General features: G+C 55.4%; 1 protein-coding gene across 1 annotated transcript in view; it reads left to right on the forward strand.

Moving 5' to 3' along the window:
• The window catches only part of NUP210 (nucleoporin 210), a 108669-nt gene extending 106312 nt beyond the window's left edge, over positions 1-2357 (forward strand). The window contains exon 40 of the mRNA XM_036870138.1: positions 1055-2357. Within this exon, the coding sequence (XP_036726033.1) occupies positions 1055-1155 (101 nt within the window). The 3' untranslated portion in view covers positions 1156-2357. The remainder of the gene's footprint in view (positions 1-1054) is intronic.
• The last annotated feature ends 9361 nt before the right edge of the window (positions 2358-11718 follow it).

The raw sequence follows: 11718 nt of genomic DNA on the forward strand, positions 1-11718 counted from the left end.
GGGAGCCGGCGGATGCTGGTCCCAGAGGGGCTGGTGCCAGGGAGCCCTGTCTCTGCGGGTGTGCGTGGGGGGCCGGCGTCCCACCCGCTGGGGCTACCGCGAAGGGCTCTCAGCCGGGGCTGGACGGGCTGACTCAGAGATGAGGGTTCTGGGAAGTCCCGGCGAGGTGCTTCTCAGATGGAGAAGCATTGCTGGACTCATTGCTGTTAATGGTCCCCCTGCCTCTGGTGGTCCTGAAGCCCTGGTGACCCTGCAAACCCCAGGGGCTCCTCTCTCTGTGGGTGGTGTCCCCTGAGGCTGTGCAGTGCCCAACCTGCACAGCTGTACATGGCAGCCCTGGGTCTCCGGATTCCCATTCAAGGGTTCTCTCCCCTCCACAAGGAATCCTTGAGGGGGTGTCTACTGCCCTATGGGGGCATGGCCTGGCTTCAAGGGCTCTGTGAGTTTTTTGAAAGAGGATACAACTGTGTATATAGACTGGTGTTCCTGGGGTAACAAGATCCTACATGCATCCTGGACCCCTAGAATCACAGCCTTCTCTCAGGCCTGCGACGCCCAGGGGAAGCCGTGGACTGCTCGGCAGCTCGCTTCCCCACGTCGACTCCGATTCATCATCCAGCTGTCCTTGCAGTGGGCGCTCGCCTTGCTAACTGCGTCCCGCAGCACACGCCTCCCTGGTTTGTTGGAGCCACGCCGGGGGCTTCGCGTTGCCTCCTGAGCACTCCAGACCTTTCGCACACGTTGGAGTCTGTTTGTGCAGCTTTCTCTGCCCAGATGGACAGGCCCGCTCCCCGTGTGCCCCGTGGACGGGACGCGGCCGTGGGATCCGGGGACCTGGCAGGCCGTGCGCGCCGGGAGGTCAGGGTCACGGTCCAGGCCGCTGCGTGCGCAGCTCAGCGGGCCCCTGTGGGCCTCGTGCGCTGGCCCGGGAGCCGGGGGCGTAGCTAGGCAGCAGCCCCTCGGAGCCCTTGTCTGGCATAGGCCCTGCGGGGTGTGAGGAACGTAGAGGTCTCCCTTTGGCTCCTTGCTCACCGGGGCTCTCTTCCCGCCCTAGATGTTCCTGCCTCATCGCCAACGCCTTTCAACGCGCTGCTTCCTGCTCGCAGAGCCAGCCCTCCCTCGGGGCTGTGGAGCCGGGTGTACCCCTCCCACTAGTCAGCAGGGCCAGGACCCCCGTGCCTCCACCACCCCGGGGCCGGGCCTGCTGGGTCCAGCCTGGAGCAAGCCCGGCCGCCGCCACCCCTCTTCCTGTAACTGTAGTTTAGGCCACGCTCACGAGCTTGTTCTTATAAGTAGGAGTTTAAGTTTGTTGTCTGGGGGTTTTTGTTGTTGTTGTCTTGTTCTACTGGGAGTCTTGCAAAGGCAAAGACCTTGGCTCATTCCTCAACCTGGTTGTCTGGGGTTTCGGGACGACATACACTTTGGCTTTTAGTTTCTTGGTCTCTAAAATCGCTCCCTTCTCAGGACCTGGAGCCGGTGGGCGTCTGTGGAGAAGGGGTCTGTAGATGCTGTGACAGCAGTGGTCTCAGGGAAAGGACTTTTTATTGGATTTTTTACTTGTGTGGGTTCTTCTCTCCATGGAAACTGGACTTTTCCCCTCGTTGGGCTGCTGCTGGGATATGATCGCAGCGAACAGACACGAGTGACCGGGGCCGCCCCGTCCCTGCACAAGGAGCCTCAGGACCGGGGCCAGGGCGCCCGGCTCAGCCTCGGGGGCGCCTGAGACGCCGGGGAGCTGGGAGCTGGGCCTCCTGCCCCCCTCGGGCCACTGTGAGTGGATGGCCGTCCTCTGTGGTGGTTTGTTTCCCGAGCGGTGTACTTGGCCTCGGCCCCGGGGGGTCCGGCTCATCCTCTCCGTCCTGGCTTCGCTATCAGCACAGGGACTTCGGAATCAGAGCTGGGAAATGTCCTTGGCCTGGAGACAGGGACTTTCCTTGTGTTCCACTGTTCCACCCACGCACAGACCCGTGTTCTCTGTCCCTCCCTCTGTACAAATCACCTCGCGGATCTGAGCCTCTGCCGCCCCTCGGGACGGCCTCCCTCCAGGCAGCTCCCAGGACGGGCCGGGGAGGGGGCGACTCGGAAAACGCCCGCCTTCCCAGCCCTCATCCACACAGCAGCTGAGACCTCCAGGACGCGGCCCCTCCTGAGGCCGGGGTGCCGTGCCGCCCCCAAGAAGGCCCAGAGCCCGGCAGGCGTGGACCCCGAGCTGCACACGTGAATCCACCTCAGCCCTTTGGGACTGGGCCACGCGATTTATTTTTTTAAAGCTGGAGACAGGAAGAATTGTGCCTTGCATATTACTTGAGCTCAAACTGGCAACTTGGATGTAAATAGGCGCATTTCTACTTGGTTTATTTAATAAAGCTCTATATAATTTCTTAAGATGAGCGTGATTGTTGCCGGAATTACAGGCGTCCTGTCCAGAAGTGACCCAGGCCTGGTGACATTGCTTGCCGCTGTGTGTATTTGGGGAGCAGGTCTGTCCTGCCAGCCTCTCTTCTCTGGCTGGACAGCCCAGCCTCCCTCCCACCCCTGAGGGACCGGCAGGCAACCAGGGCAGGTGGCCGTGGTGTCTGCCCACAGCTGCCTGCTCAAGGCCCCCAGACAGGCCTTCCCTGTCGGAGGACGTGGCAGCCCTGCCCACACATCCCTGGGGTCACCTAGACGGCCTCTCGGCTCCCCTCCCTCTCCAGCCATCCCCTTCTCTCTGCAGCTCTGGCTCCACCACCCCACCCCCGAGACCATGTCCCCGGGTCACCAGCGCTCTGCCCGGCCTCTACAGCCGGACACCAGCCCCATTAGTTAACTGGCCCTGCCTTGCTGGCAGCCCCTCCTCTGTGGCCCCCGGCCCCCAACCCTGTGCCCCTCAGGGTTGGCCCTCCCAGCCCCAGGCTCTGCCTGCGGCCTTCACGGGGCACTCGTGCAGGGTCATCCTGAGTGCCCCATGGGGCAGGGCCTGGCATCACGTGTCACAGGGGTGGGAACGGAGGCTTAGAGACAGGTAGCCACCCAAGGTCGCAGGCCACCCAGAGGTGCTGCTGGTGGAGACCAGCTGTCCCCGACGTCACTTGCCGGCCTCCTCGGAGTCTGAGCCCCTGACTGGGAGCTGGGCAAAGAGGAGCCAGAATTTCAATGCTAATTTTGCATTTCCCAGCCCTTTGTGCTGCTGGAAGCCAACATGTGGCTACCTTTGGGGGCCAGAACAGAGCGGGTGTGGCCCAGGCAGCTGGTGAAACGGTGCCCTGAAGGGAGGGGTGCCCAGTTTACCTCCCGTCCCATCATCGCCAGCTCAGCGGACCCGGTGGGGTTCTGCCTGGCAAGGACGGTCGGGCCACCAGAGTCGCTGGGCCGTCATCGTGACCAGCCTGCACCCCAACCCGGGAAGGCCTCCCCTGACGCCCAGGCACACGGGCAAGAGCTCTGGGCTGTCTTCTCCCCAGACGTCACCGGCATCTTAAAGCATGTGCTGCTAGAAACAAGCAGACCCGGCCAGAGGCGAGGGCGTTCACAAAACCCAGGGACGTGCTTCAGCTTTCTGTTCCCAAACTAACCAAGCAACTTTCACTCTCTAAAGGGTGCCAAAAAATGCTTTTAGCACCATTTAGCGCTAAAATTATAGTATTGCATATAGATTTTTTTTTTCCTCTAGAATTCCTAAGTTTGGCCAAAAAAAACTCTGTGTCTCTCTCTCTGTCTCCCCCTGTTTTTCTGTGTGTGTGTTGGTGGGGGGGGGCATACTGGAAATGTTACATCTCGAGGTCTGAAATACCAGCTACGAGACAGCCCAGAACCTGGGCATCCAGGTGGGTGGGAAAGGCATGGGGTTTAGAGATGAGGTGGCCAGGGGTGCAGGCCCACCGTCTGGGGCTAGCACGGAAGCGTGTTCCCTCCCTGCGCTGCAGCGTTCCCCCGTCTGCCCCTGGCCTGCCTGCCACCCCGAGTGGCTCCGGGGGAAGAGGCGGCAGGTGGGCTGCGTGCTCATCCCCGCCCTCAGCCTCCCAGTGCCTCCCCCAGAGGCTGGTTGCATTCCCCCCATGGAGGGGGCGCCATGGTCACGTGACTTGCTTTGGCCAACGGAAAGTGGGTGGAAGTGACCGCACGTCAGTTCAGAGCCTGGGCTTAAAGAGGCCTCACCAGTCTCTGCTCACCCTCCTTGTGCTTCTGCCGTTGACAGAATAACAAGGAAACCCAGGTAGCTGCTGGCCCCAGGAGGAGGAGAGACATCTAAGAGGGACCTGAGACAAATCTGCCCATTCCAGACCAACTGACCTGCAGACTTGTGACCTTGAGAGTAAACGATGATAGTTACGAACCACTGACTTTGGGGACAGTTTGTTAGGCAGTGTTGTTGCAGCAGTAGGTGACTGATACAAAGCGTGGCATGGATTCCCTTCTGGCTGAGCCCGTCAGGGCAGGTTTCTGCCACTTGTCACAGAGTCTGATTGACATGGCTGCAGCCTCGTGGCCCCTTCCCTTCAGTCTGTTCTCTCCTGGGCCCTGCCCGGGGCTGCCCCTTCGGCCCATCCCGCTGGACAGGGCTTTCCGGTGGCCCTGGCAGAGGCTGGAAGGACACCTGGCGCTCAGAGCCTGGCACCTCAGAGGCCCCGGTTTCCTCCCTCTTGGGAGGGGCCCAGTCAACCTCACCCTCGGGCTGCTGCTCTCATCCTGTTGTCACCCCAGTGGGCTGGGTGAGACACGTCCTGCTCATGGTGACAGCCAGGAGCGAGAGAGCAGGAGGGAACACACAGCCCCCCAGGGGCTGGGCTGGGACGGGCGTGCTAGCCTGTGCTCTCCAGTCCCTTGAACAAAACAAGTCACGAGTCTGAATCTAGAATCAAGGCTCAGGAATATTCTGTCTTGGCTGGGAGGAGCTGCAAAGCCACAGTTGTGAACGGAGGGGTCAAGAGTCAAGGTCATTAAATAAATTTATTTAAAAAAAGAGTCAAGGTCATTAACACAAAGCAATCATGGGTTGTCTTTTTTCTTATTGTTCAACTCCCTCATCATACATCATACAGACGGGAAAACTGAGGCCCAGAGACAGGAAGGGACTAGCAGGGGCCACCCCTGAGTAGCACACCAGGCCCCGGCCCTGAAGGTCAAGGTCGTACCCCCCCCACCGCCCCCGCCTCCCCAGAGCAGTGACACAGGTCATGGGGACGCATTAGTCAATGGCGTGGGCCTTTCACCCTATGATTAATTCTCAAGGATCCTGTCTAGATCCACAATTTCAACATCACATAAAGTGAGCAGTCTCAGTTAAAGAGAGAGAAAGGAAGAAAACAATGCCCGGGACCGTGGGTCTGGTGATTGTCTATTATTTTGTTAAGTTTTATGTTGTGTGTAATTAGCACATAAACTTCCGTGGAAGATTTCATTAGCAGACTCATCAGGTGACCACTTTCATGTGGGGAGTATTTACTGAAGGCAAATAAAGACAATTTATAAGAACCAGGAAAGTGGAATCCCATTTTCCCATCGCTCCACAGCTGCAAGGTATAATGGCTCCAGGGCAGTGGCAGCTCCCTCTCTGGGTCCTTCTCCACAGAGGGCTGCATCAGGAGGCCAAGGGCAGCAGCCCAGAGCCTGGTGGACAAGGCCCAGGCACCGGGTAGATCTCCTGCCTCTGCCACTATCCAGCCAGGGGACCTTGACCTTGAGTACTTCCTGTCGCCTCTCTGAGCCTCAGTTTCCCCGTCTGCAGAGTGGTAATTATCACACTACCTCCTCCGTAGGTGTGCCGTGTGGACTGAATGAGCTCCTGTATTAAAACCCCCAGCATGGTGGTGAGCAAACATTTGGTGCTCAGTAAATATGATCTTTTCTGCCTTCTTCTCCCTGGTGACTGGCGACAGTTGTCCTCACTCTCTTGGGGGCCATGACACATTCCCCAGGAGTCCCTGTCACTGCTCACCCGGCCAACTGAAGCAAGTCAACAATCAGGTCCAGGCTCACAAACGTGGGTGATGGCTCAGGCAGGCGTCCCCCGAATGCGAGGGGCTGGGGGTGGACGCTGGCGACCTGAGTGCATGGCCTCACCCACTGAGCTCCAGCTGCCAGGTGGGAACAAAGCCCAGTGAGGCCCATTCTTCTAGTTTTCTAGAGACTCCAGAAATCCTTTGGGGGGCAGTAAAACCTTCCACCTTATAAATAATGGTAATAAAATTAAAGTTTAAAAAATATTAAAAAAAAAAAAAAAAACTTGTGTGGGCCGAAGGAACCTGCCCTCAGGCCACCAGTTTTCAATCTCTGAATTTCTTCATAACTGGTAAAATTCTGGCTCGTGTGTTTCCTCAGTCCCTTCCTATGACCCTGGCAGACATTACTAATCACTCCTAGCACTCTCCTGCTCAAGCAGGACTCTGCCTCAGATTCCCTACAATCCAGCATCCGGGCAGCCACAGCCAGTCAGCTGGTGTTGACAGAGGAGAGGAGTCCCATCGTCCTCCCTAATCTACTCCAAGCCCCTCATTTTAGAGGCAGGAAAGGACTAGCTTTAGCTCACCTACAACCAAAGATGTGAATGTATCATCTTTTCTCTGGCAACCGGACGCAGAGGGAGTGGCTAAAAGATGCTGTGTATGTTAGAATATCTTTTTTTTTCCTTCAGAAGTATAGATTTGGGACTGAAGCATCTTAAAATGAAGAAAAAGTAGGCAAATGTTGCAGCCCCAGCTACCTGCCCCTACTGCCCACAGGGTCCAGGCGTCCAGGGTGAGGAGATTGATGGGCAAAGGTAGGAAGCTTAAGTGTGTAACTGTAATCAGTTTGTTAAGTTTTCAGGAACCACTGAAATGACATTCACCATCCATGTGGGGAGGGGAATGGGCGCTCATGGTCTAAATCAAAGGAAGATGATCAAGGGCTGTTTCTTGGGCACCCCAGTCGGAGACAGATTCGTGTCGGCTGTCAAGTCGGTAATTTTGTTCCCTACGCCAGGAAGGTTGAGATGCTGTTACCACCTCCAGGGGCTGTTGGCAGCCTTTATCAACGCCCTGCTTCCCAAGGAGCTGGCAGGGCGGAAGGCAGAGTGATGAGTCATATGGGGCTTCTCTGTGGAGGGGCAGAGAGACAGACAAGGCTCAGAGCACCTTCTACAGGTGGGGAAAGGGACCTTGGTGTGTTGGAGGGTTGGAGGAGGCTCCCGGGAGGAGGCGAGTCAGAACCAGGGCGGGAACAGTGGGCGTCTAGGAAGAGGGGCCAGTTTGAGCCTAAGGTCAGACACTTCTAGCCTCCTGTGGGGAGGAACAGATAGTGGCCTGGATTCCAGTCCTCACCCATTTGGGATAGAGTTATGGCATGTTGTTCTGGGTATAAAAAGCTCTTGGCTCCCAAGCTAGGGGATGTGGGGAAATATTGATTTGGGGTGACCGGGGTCAGTATATTCAAACCAGGCTTCCTGTCCTCCACCACCCCCCACCCCCGCCTCCGGTCCTGTAACATTCCCCAGGGGCACACGTGACTGGGTTGAGATGTTCTGAGTTCAGGACACCCAGAGAGGAGAAGTCAGCAAAGTTAATTCTTCCCAATCTAACTGGACTTTCTTTTAGGTTTCTCCCTTTTCGAACTACATTAAAACCCATTTTCAGTAAAATTTCACATAATTTCAGAGTCGGAGTGGGTTATTTAATTTGATAATTAAAACCTATTTTGTCAAGTCCTGTCATAAAATATTCTAATTATGGTTAATCCTCATTGTATTTCATCCTGTAAATTGTTTCATATGTTCTACTTCCTACTGATAAAAGTATACAACAGATGTCAACTTAGAAAGGGTGGTGGGGGATAGAGTTTTTCCCTAATACTATGAGGGAGCACACGAAAAGCTGTGAAACTTCCCCTGTAGGCAATGGGAAGCCATGGAGGGTGCCAGAGCAGGAGTGTGCCATGGCCAGAGACTGGCTCAGAGGGTCACTCCAGTGGTAGGTGTCTGTGTGAGTGGAAGCCCTTCAGGGCAGCCGATAGGATGACTGCTCCGTCCAAGGCGAGCTGACAGGCTCTCTTTGGGGAAAACACATGCACTCACCTCACCTCTGCCCCTTGGTCCTTTAACCAGGCTCCCCCCGGCTTCTGCTTCCGGCCCAGACTCTCCAGCCAGTCCCCTCCCCTCTCTGGGCCTCAGCTTCCCCTCGGTTCTGATCAGGTGCCCCAGCTCCAAAAGGCTGCGGGTCCAGGAGGGGAGCAGACCCAACACCCGGCCCCGCCTCCCCGCCCGCTGGATCCACAGCCTCAGGGAGCACAGCTTCCGCCCCCGGGGGCTGCCCTGCTCTTGGCAGGAGAGAGACTAAACCTCAGAGGCCACAGCTGAGTGGGGCTGGGCGGCCTGATTTAAGCAGCGCGCCGCTGCGAGGCTCTGAAGGGCAGGACACTCAGGCCCGCTTTCCTGACTGATTCGGAACATCTGAGCCTCATTGGGTCCGCTGGGGCCTTGGGGATGCTCCCGTCAGCCCCTGCGCCGGTCTGCCCTTCTGTTTGTCTCTTCTCCCTTCTCCCCCTGCCTGGCTCCCCACCTCAGGGCAGAAGTCTCACCTCTTCTGCGATTTCTCTTCTTCCTCTTCGCCCCCTGCACCCCTCCCCCCTCCCACTCCTCCTTTCACTCCCCCCTCCCCCTCCGACTCCCTCTCGTTATCCTCCTCGCCCCCCCTCCTTCTCCCTACAACACCCTACAGCCGCGCTACTCAAACTCTGGTCCTCCTCGGATCAACAGTGTGGGCGCCACCCGGGAGCCTGTTAGAAATGCAGACTCTCAGACTCCGCCCCAGACCTGCTGGATCAGGACCTGCATTTCAGCAAGACCCCCAGGTGACTTGTGTGCACTTTTCTAATTACAGAGTAATCGGAGTTAATTGAAGTAGAAAATATAGACGAGAAAAGAAACATCACCTGTAGCCCCTCTGCTGATTGCCAACTCCGTTTTCAATTTGCTGTTCTTTCTTCCCAAGATTTTTTTCTTAATTTTTATTTTATATTGGAGTATAGTTGATTTACAATGTTGTATAAGTTTCAGGTGTACAGCAAAGTGATTCAGTTATACATATCTATTCTTTTTCAGATTCTTTTCCCATACAGGTTATTGCAGAATGTTGAGTAGAGTTCCCTGTGCTATACAGTAGGTCCTTGTTGGTATTCTATTTTATATATAGTAGTGTGTGTATGTTAATCCCAACCTCCTAATTTATCCCTCCCTCCCCATACTTCCCCTTTGGTAACCACAAGTTTGCTTTCTAACCCTGTGAGTCTGTTTTTGTTTTGTAAATAAGTTCATTTGTCTCATTTTTTTTAGATTCCACAGAAGTGATATCATATGATATCTGTCTTTCTCAATCTGACTTACTTCACTTAGTATGATAATTTCTAGATCCACCCATGTTGCTACAAATGGCATTATGTGCTTTTCTCTGGGTGGGTTGTAAGAGTTGTTGAGCGAAAATCCCAACCGGGATTTAATTTCTGGAAGCCCCTCCCTGAACCAGCCGCCCTGACTGTGGCCGTCTCTGTCCCAGTGGAGTCCACTCCAGTCGGCCTGGCACAGCCAGGGATGGGGACCAAAGTCCTGCTGAGGACAGAAATGACAAAAGCAGTTGAGGTTCCCTGCTGATGGGAGGGATGGTCCTCGCAATCCTGAACTTCACTCACCCTCTAAACCCAGGCTGCACTGGCCGCAGGGCCCCGGGAGGCTTCTGACCCCTCCCTGCACTCCCGGACCTCATGTCCCATGTGGAGACAGCCCAGGCTTAGACCAGGGCCAGAGCGACAGCAGTCCTGAGGGAGCTCGGAGGAGGCCCAGCCAAGTGTAGGGGAGGGGATGGTCAGGGAGGGCTGCCTGGAAGAGGGGACACTTGCTCAGGCATCTTGGTGGAATAGTAACAGCTTTTTCTGGTGGACAAGAGAAAGAGGGAAGGGTTCCCAAGAAGAGGGAACAGCACTTGCAAAGATGACCAGGGAGAGGACAAGGAGTTTGTGTGTGTGTGTGTGTGTGTGTGTGTTTGCTGGGCGGGCAGTGGCGGTAGCAGGGAGGTGTGTAGCAGAGGTCAGGAGAATGTTGAGGTTATGTGTCTGGGGCAGGGTTTCTGGAGGTCTGTTGTAAACACTTAAGCAAGTGAAGTTAAGGGCTGGACCAGGCCACTGTTTTCTATGTGCAGGCTCTGGAGCCAGGAGGCATGGGTTCAAATTCTGACTCTGCTTCTCATGTGCTGTGTGACCGTGAGTTAGTTGATGAACCTCTCTGTGCCTCAATTTCCTTACCTGGGAAATGGAGGCAATGATGGTGCTTCCATCATTTGGGCTGATGTGAGATTAAATGACTTAATTAATGGAAAGTACTGGGAAGAGTTCTTGGCATATAAAGGGCCAGCCAGAGACCAAGGATGGGTGGTCCACTGCTCCCATCCTCAACTTCCTCAGTTGCACTGTGGGCAGTGTGAAACCTCTCCTGCAGGGGCATTTGTAAATATTCAGCAACATCCAACAGACATGCATGTGCCTGGCCTTCTGCCTGGCAGGCTCGGCTTCTCTCATGGAGTTGGCACTGTAGTGGGGGACACGGAAAAAGTATAAATAGATAACCCGGTTGCAGAGATAGTGCTAAGTGCCATGAGAAGCAAGATGGTAGGAGAGAGGATGATGGCATGGTGGAGGGGACCCTGAATCAGTTTGGTGGTCAGGGAAGACGTTTCTGCAGTGATATTTGAGTTGAGATCTCAGAGCCAAGGAATCAGCAAAGATGGGGCAGTAGGAGCATGCCAGGCCAAAGGAACAGCGTGTGCAAAGGCCCTGAGGTGGGAGTGCTTTGGATCTGACTGTGGAACAGCACAGGGGCAATGTGGCTGGAGAAGGGTGGCCAGGTTTTAGCAAATAAAAATAATAGGGCACCCAGTTAAATGTCTGCAATTAGAATTTCAGGTAAACAGCAGAGGATTTTTTAGTATAAGTATGTCCCAAATGATGCATGGGACATACTTATACTAAAAAAAATCATTTGTTGTTTATTTGAAATTCCAATTTAACTGGGAACCTCTATTTTACCTGGCAATCCTAGGCTGGAGCGGGGAAGTTGGGGGAGATGAGTCAGCAAGCAGGCGGGGGCTTGGCCGGCCTGGGGAGGCGGCTGGATTTCGTTCTCAGGGTCATGGTTAACAGGGCCGTGGCCTCCAGCTTCCATCCTGCTCCAGGTGCTAAATGGGTGGGCGTTTTAGCTTAATGGGGGAAGTGTCTGTCAGGGACCCCGGAACAAGCGGTTCAAGCCACCCACGTCATGGAGAATTCTCCAAAAGATGACTCATCCCAAGTAACAGACAAGAGAGCTGGGCTGCATCGCGCTCCCGGGAGGTGAAAACCTCCCTCACAGGAATGACAGGGAGGGGAGGTGGTCGAGGTAGCAGGGAGTGATGTTAAAATGAGAACAATCATGTTCTCCTAATCGGAGATGCAGCCAGTGCCCCACGAATCTGTAATGGGCTTCCTTGCAGACTTCTGGAAGGGGGAGGCCAGGGTCAGCTGTGTAAATATTCATTCATCCCCCAGGGGGATGCGGGCCTGCCCGCTCCCTGCAGAGGCCCGGTGGGAGGTCTGGGTGCTTATCCTGCCCTGCGGCTAACTGGGTGAATTGTGACATCAGGCCTGCCCTGCTCCCTCCGAGCCTCGGGGGGACGGATGGAGAATTAAGTTCAGGACAGGATCCCAGAGGGAGAATCAGGGCCCCTCACTTGGCCTCTG

The sequence above is a fragment of the Balaenoptera musculus genome, chromosome 11, assembly GCF_009873245.2.
Source record: "Balaenoptera musculus isolate JJ_BM4_2016_0621 chromosome 11, mBalMus1.pri.v3, whole genome shotgun sequence".
Classification (NCBI taxonomy): Eukaryota; Metazoa; Chordata; class Mammalia; order Artiodactyla; family Balaenopteridae; genus Balaenoptera; species Balaenoptera musculus.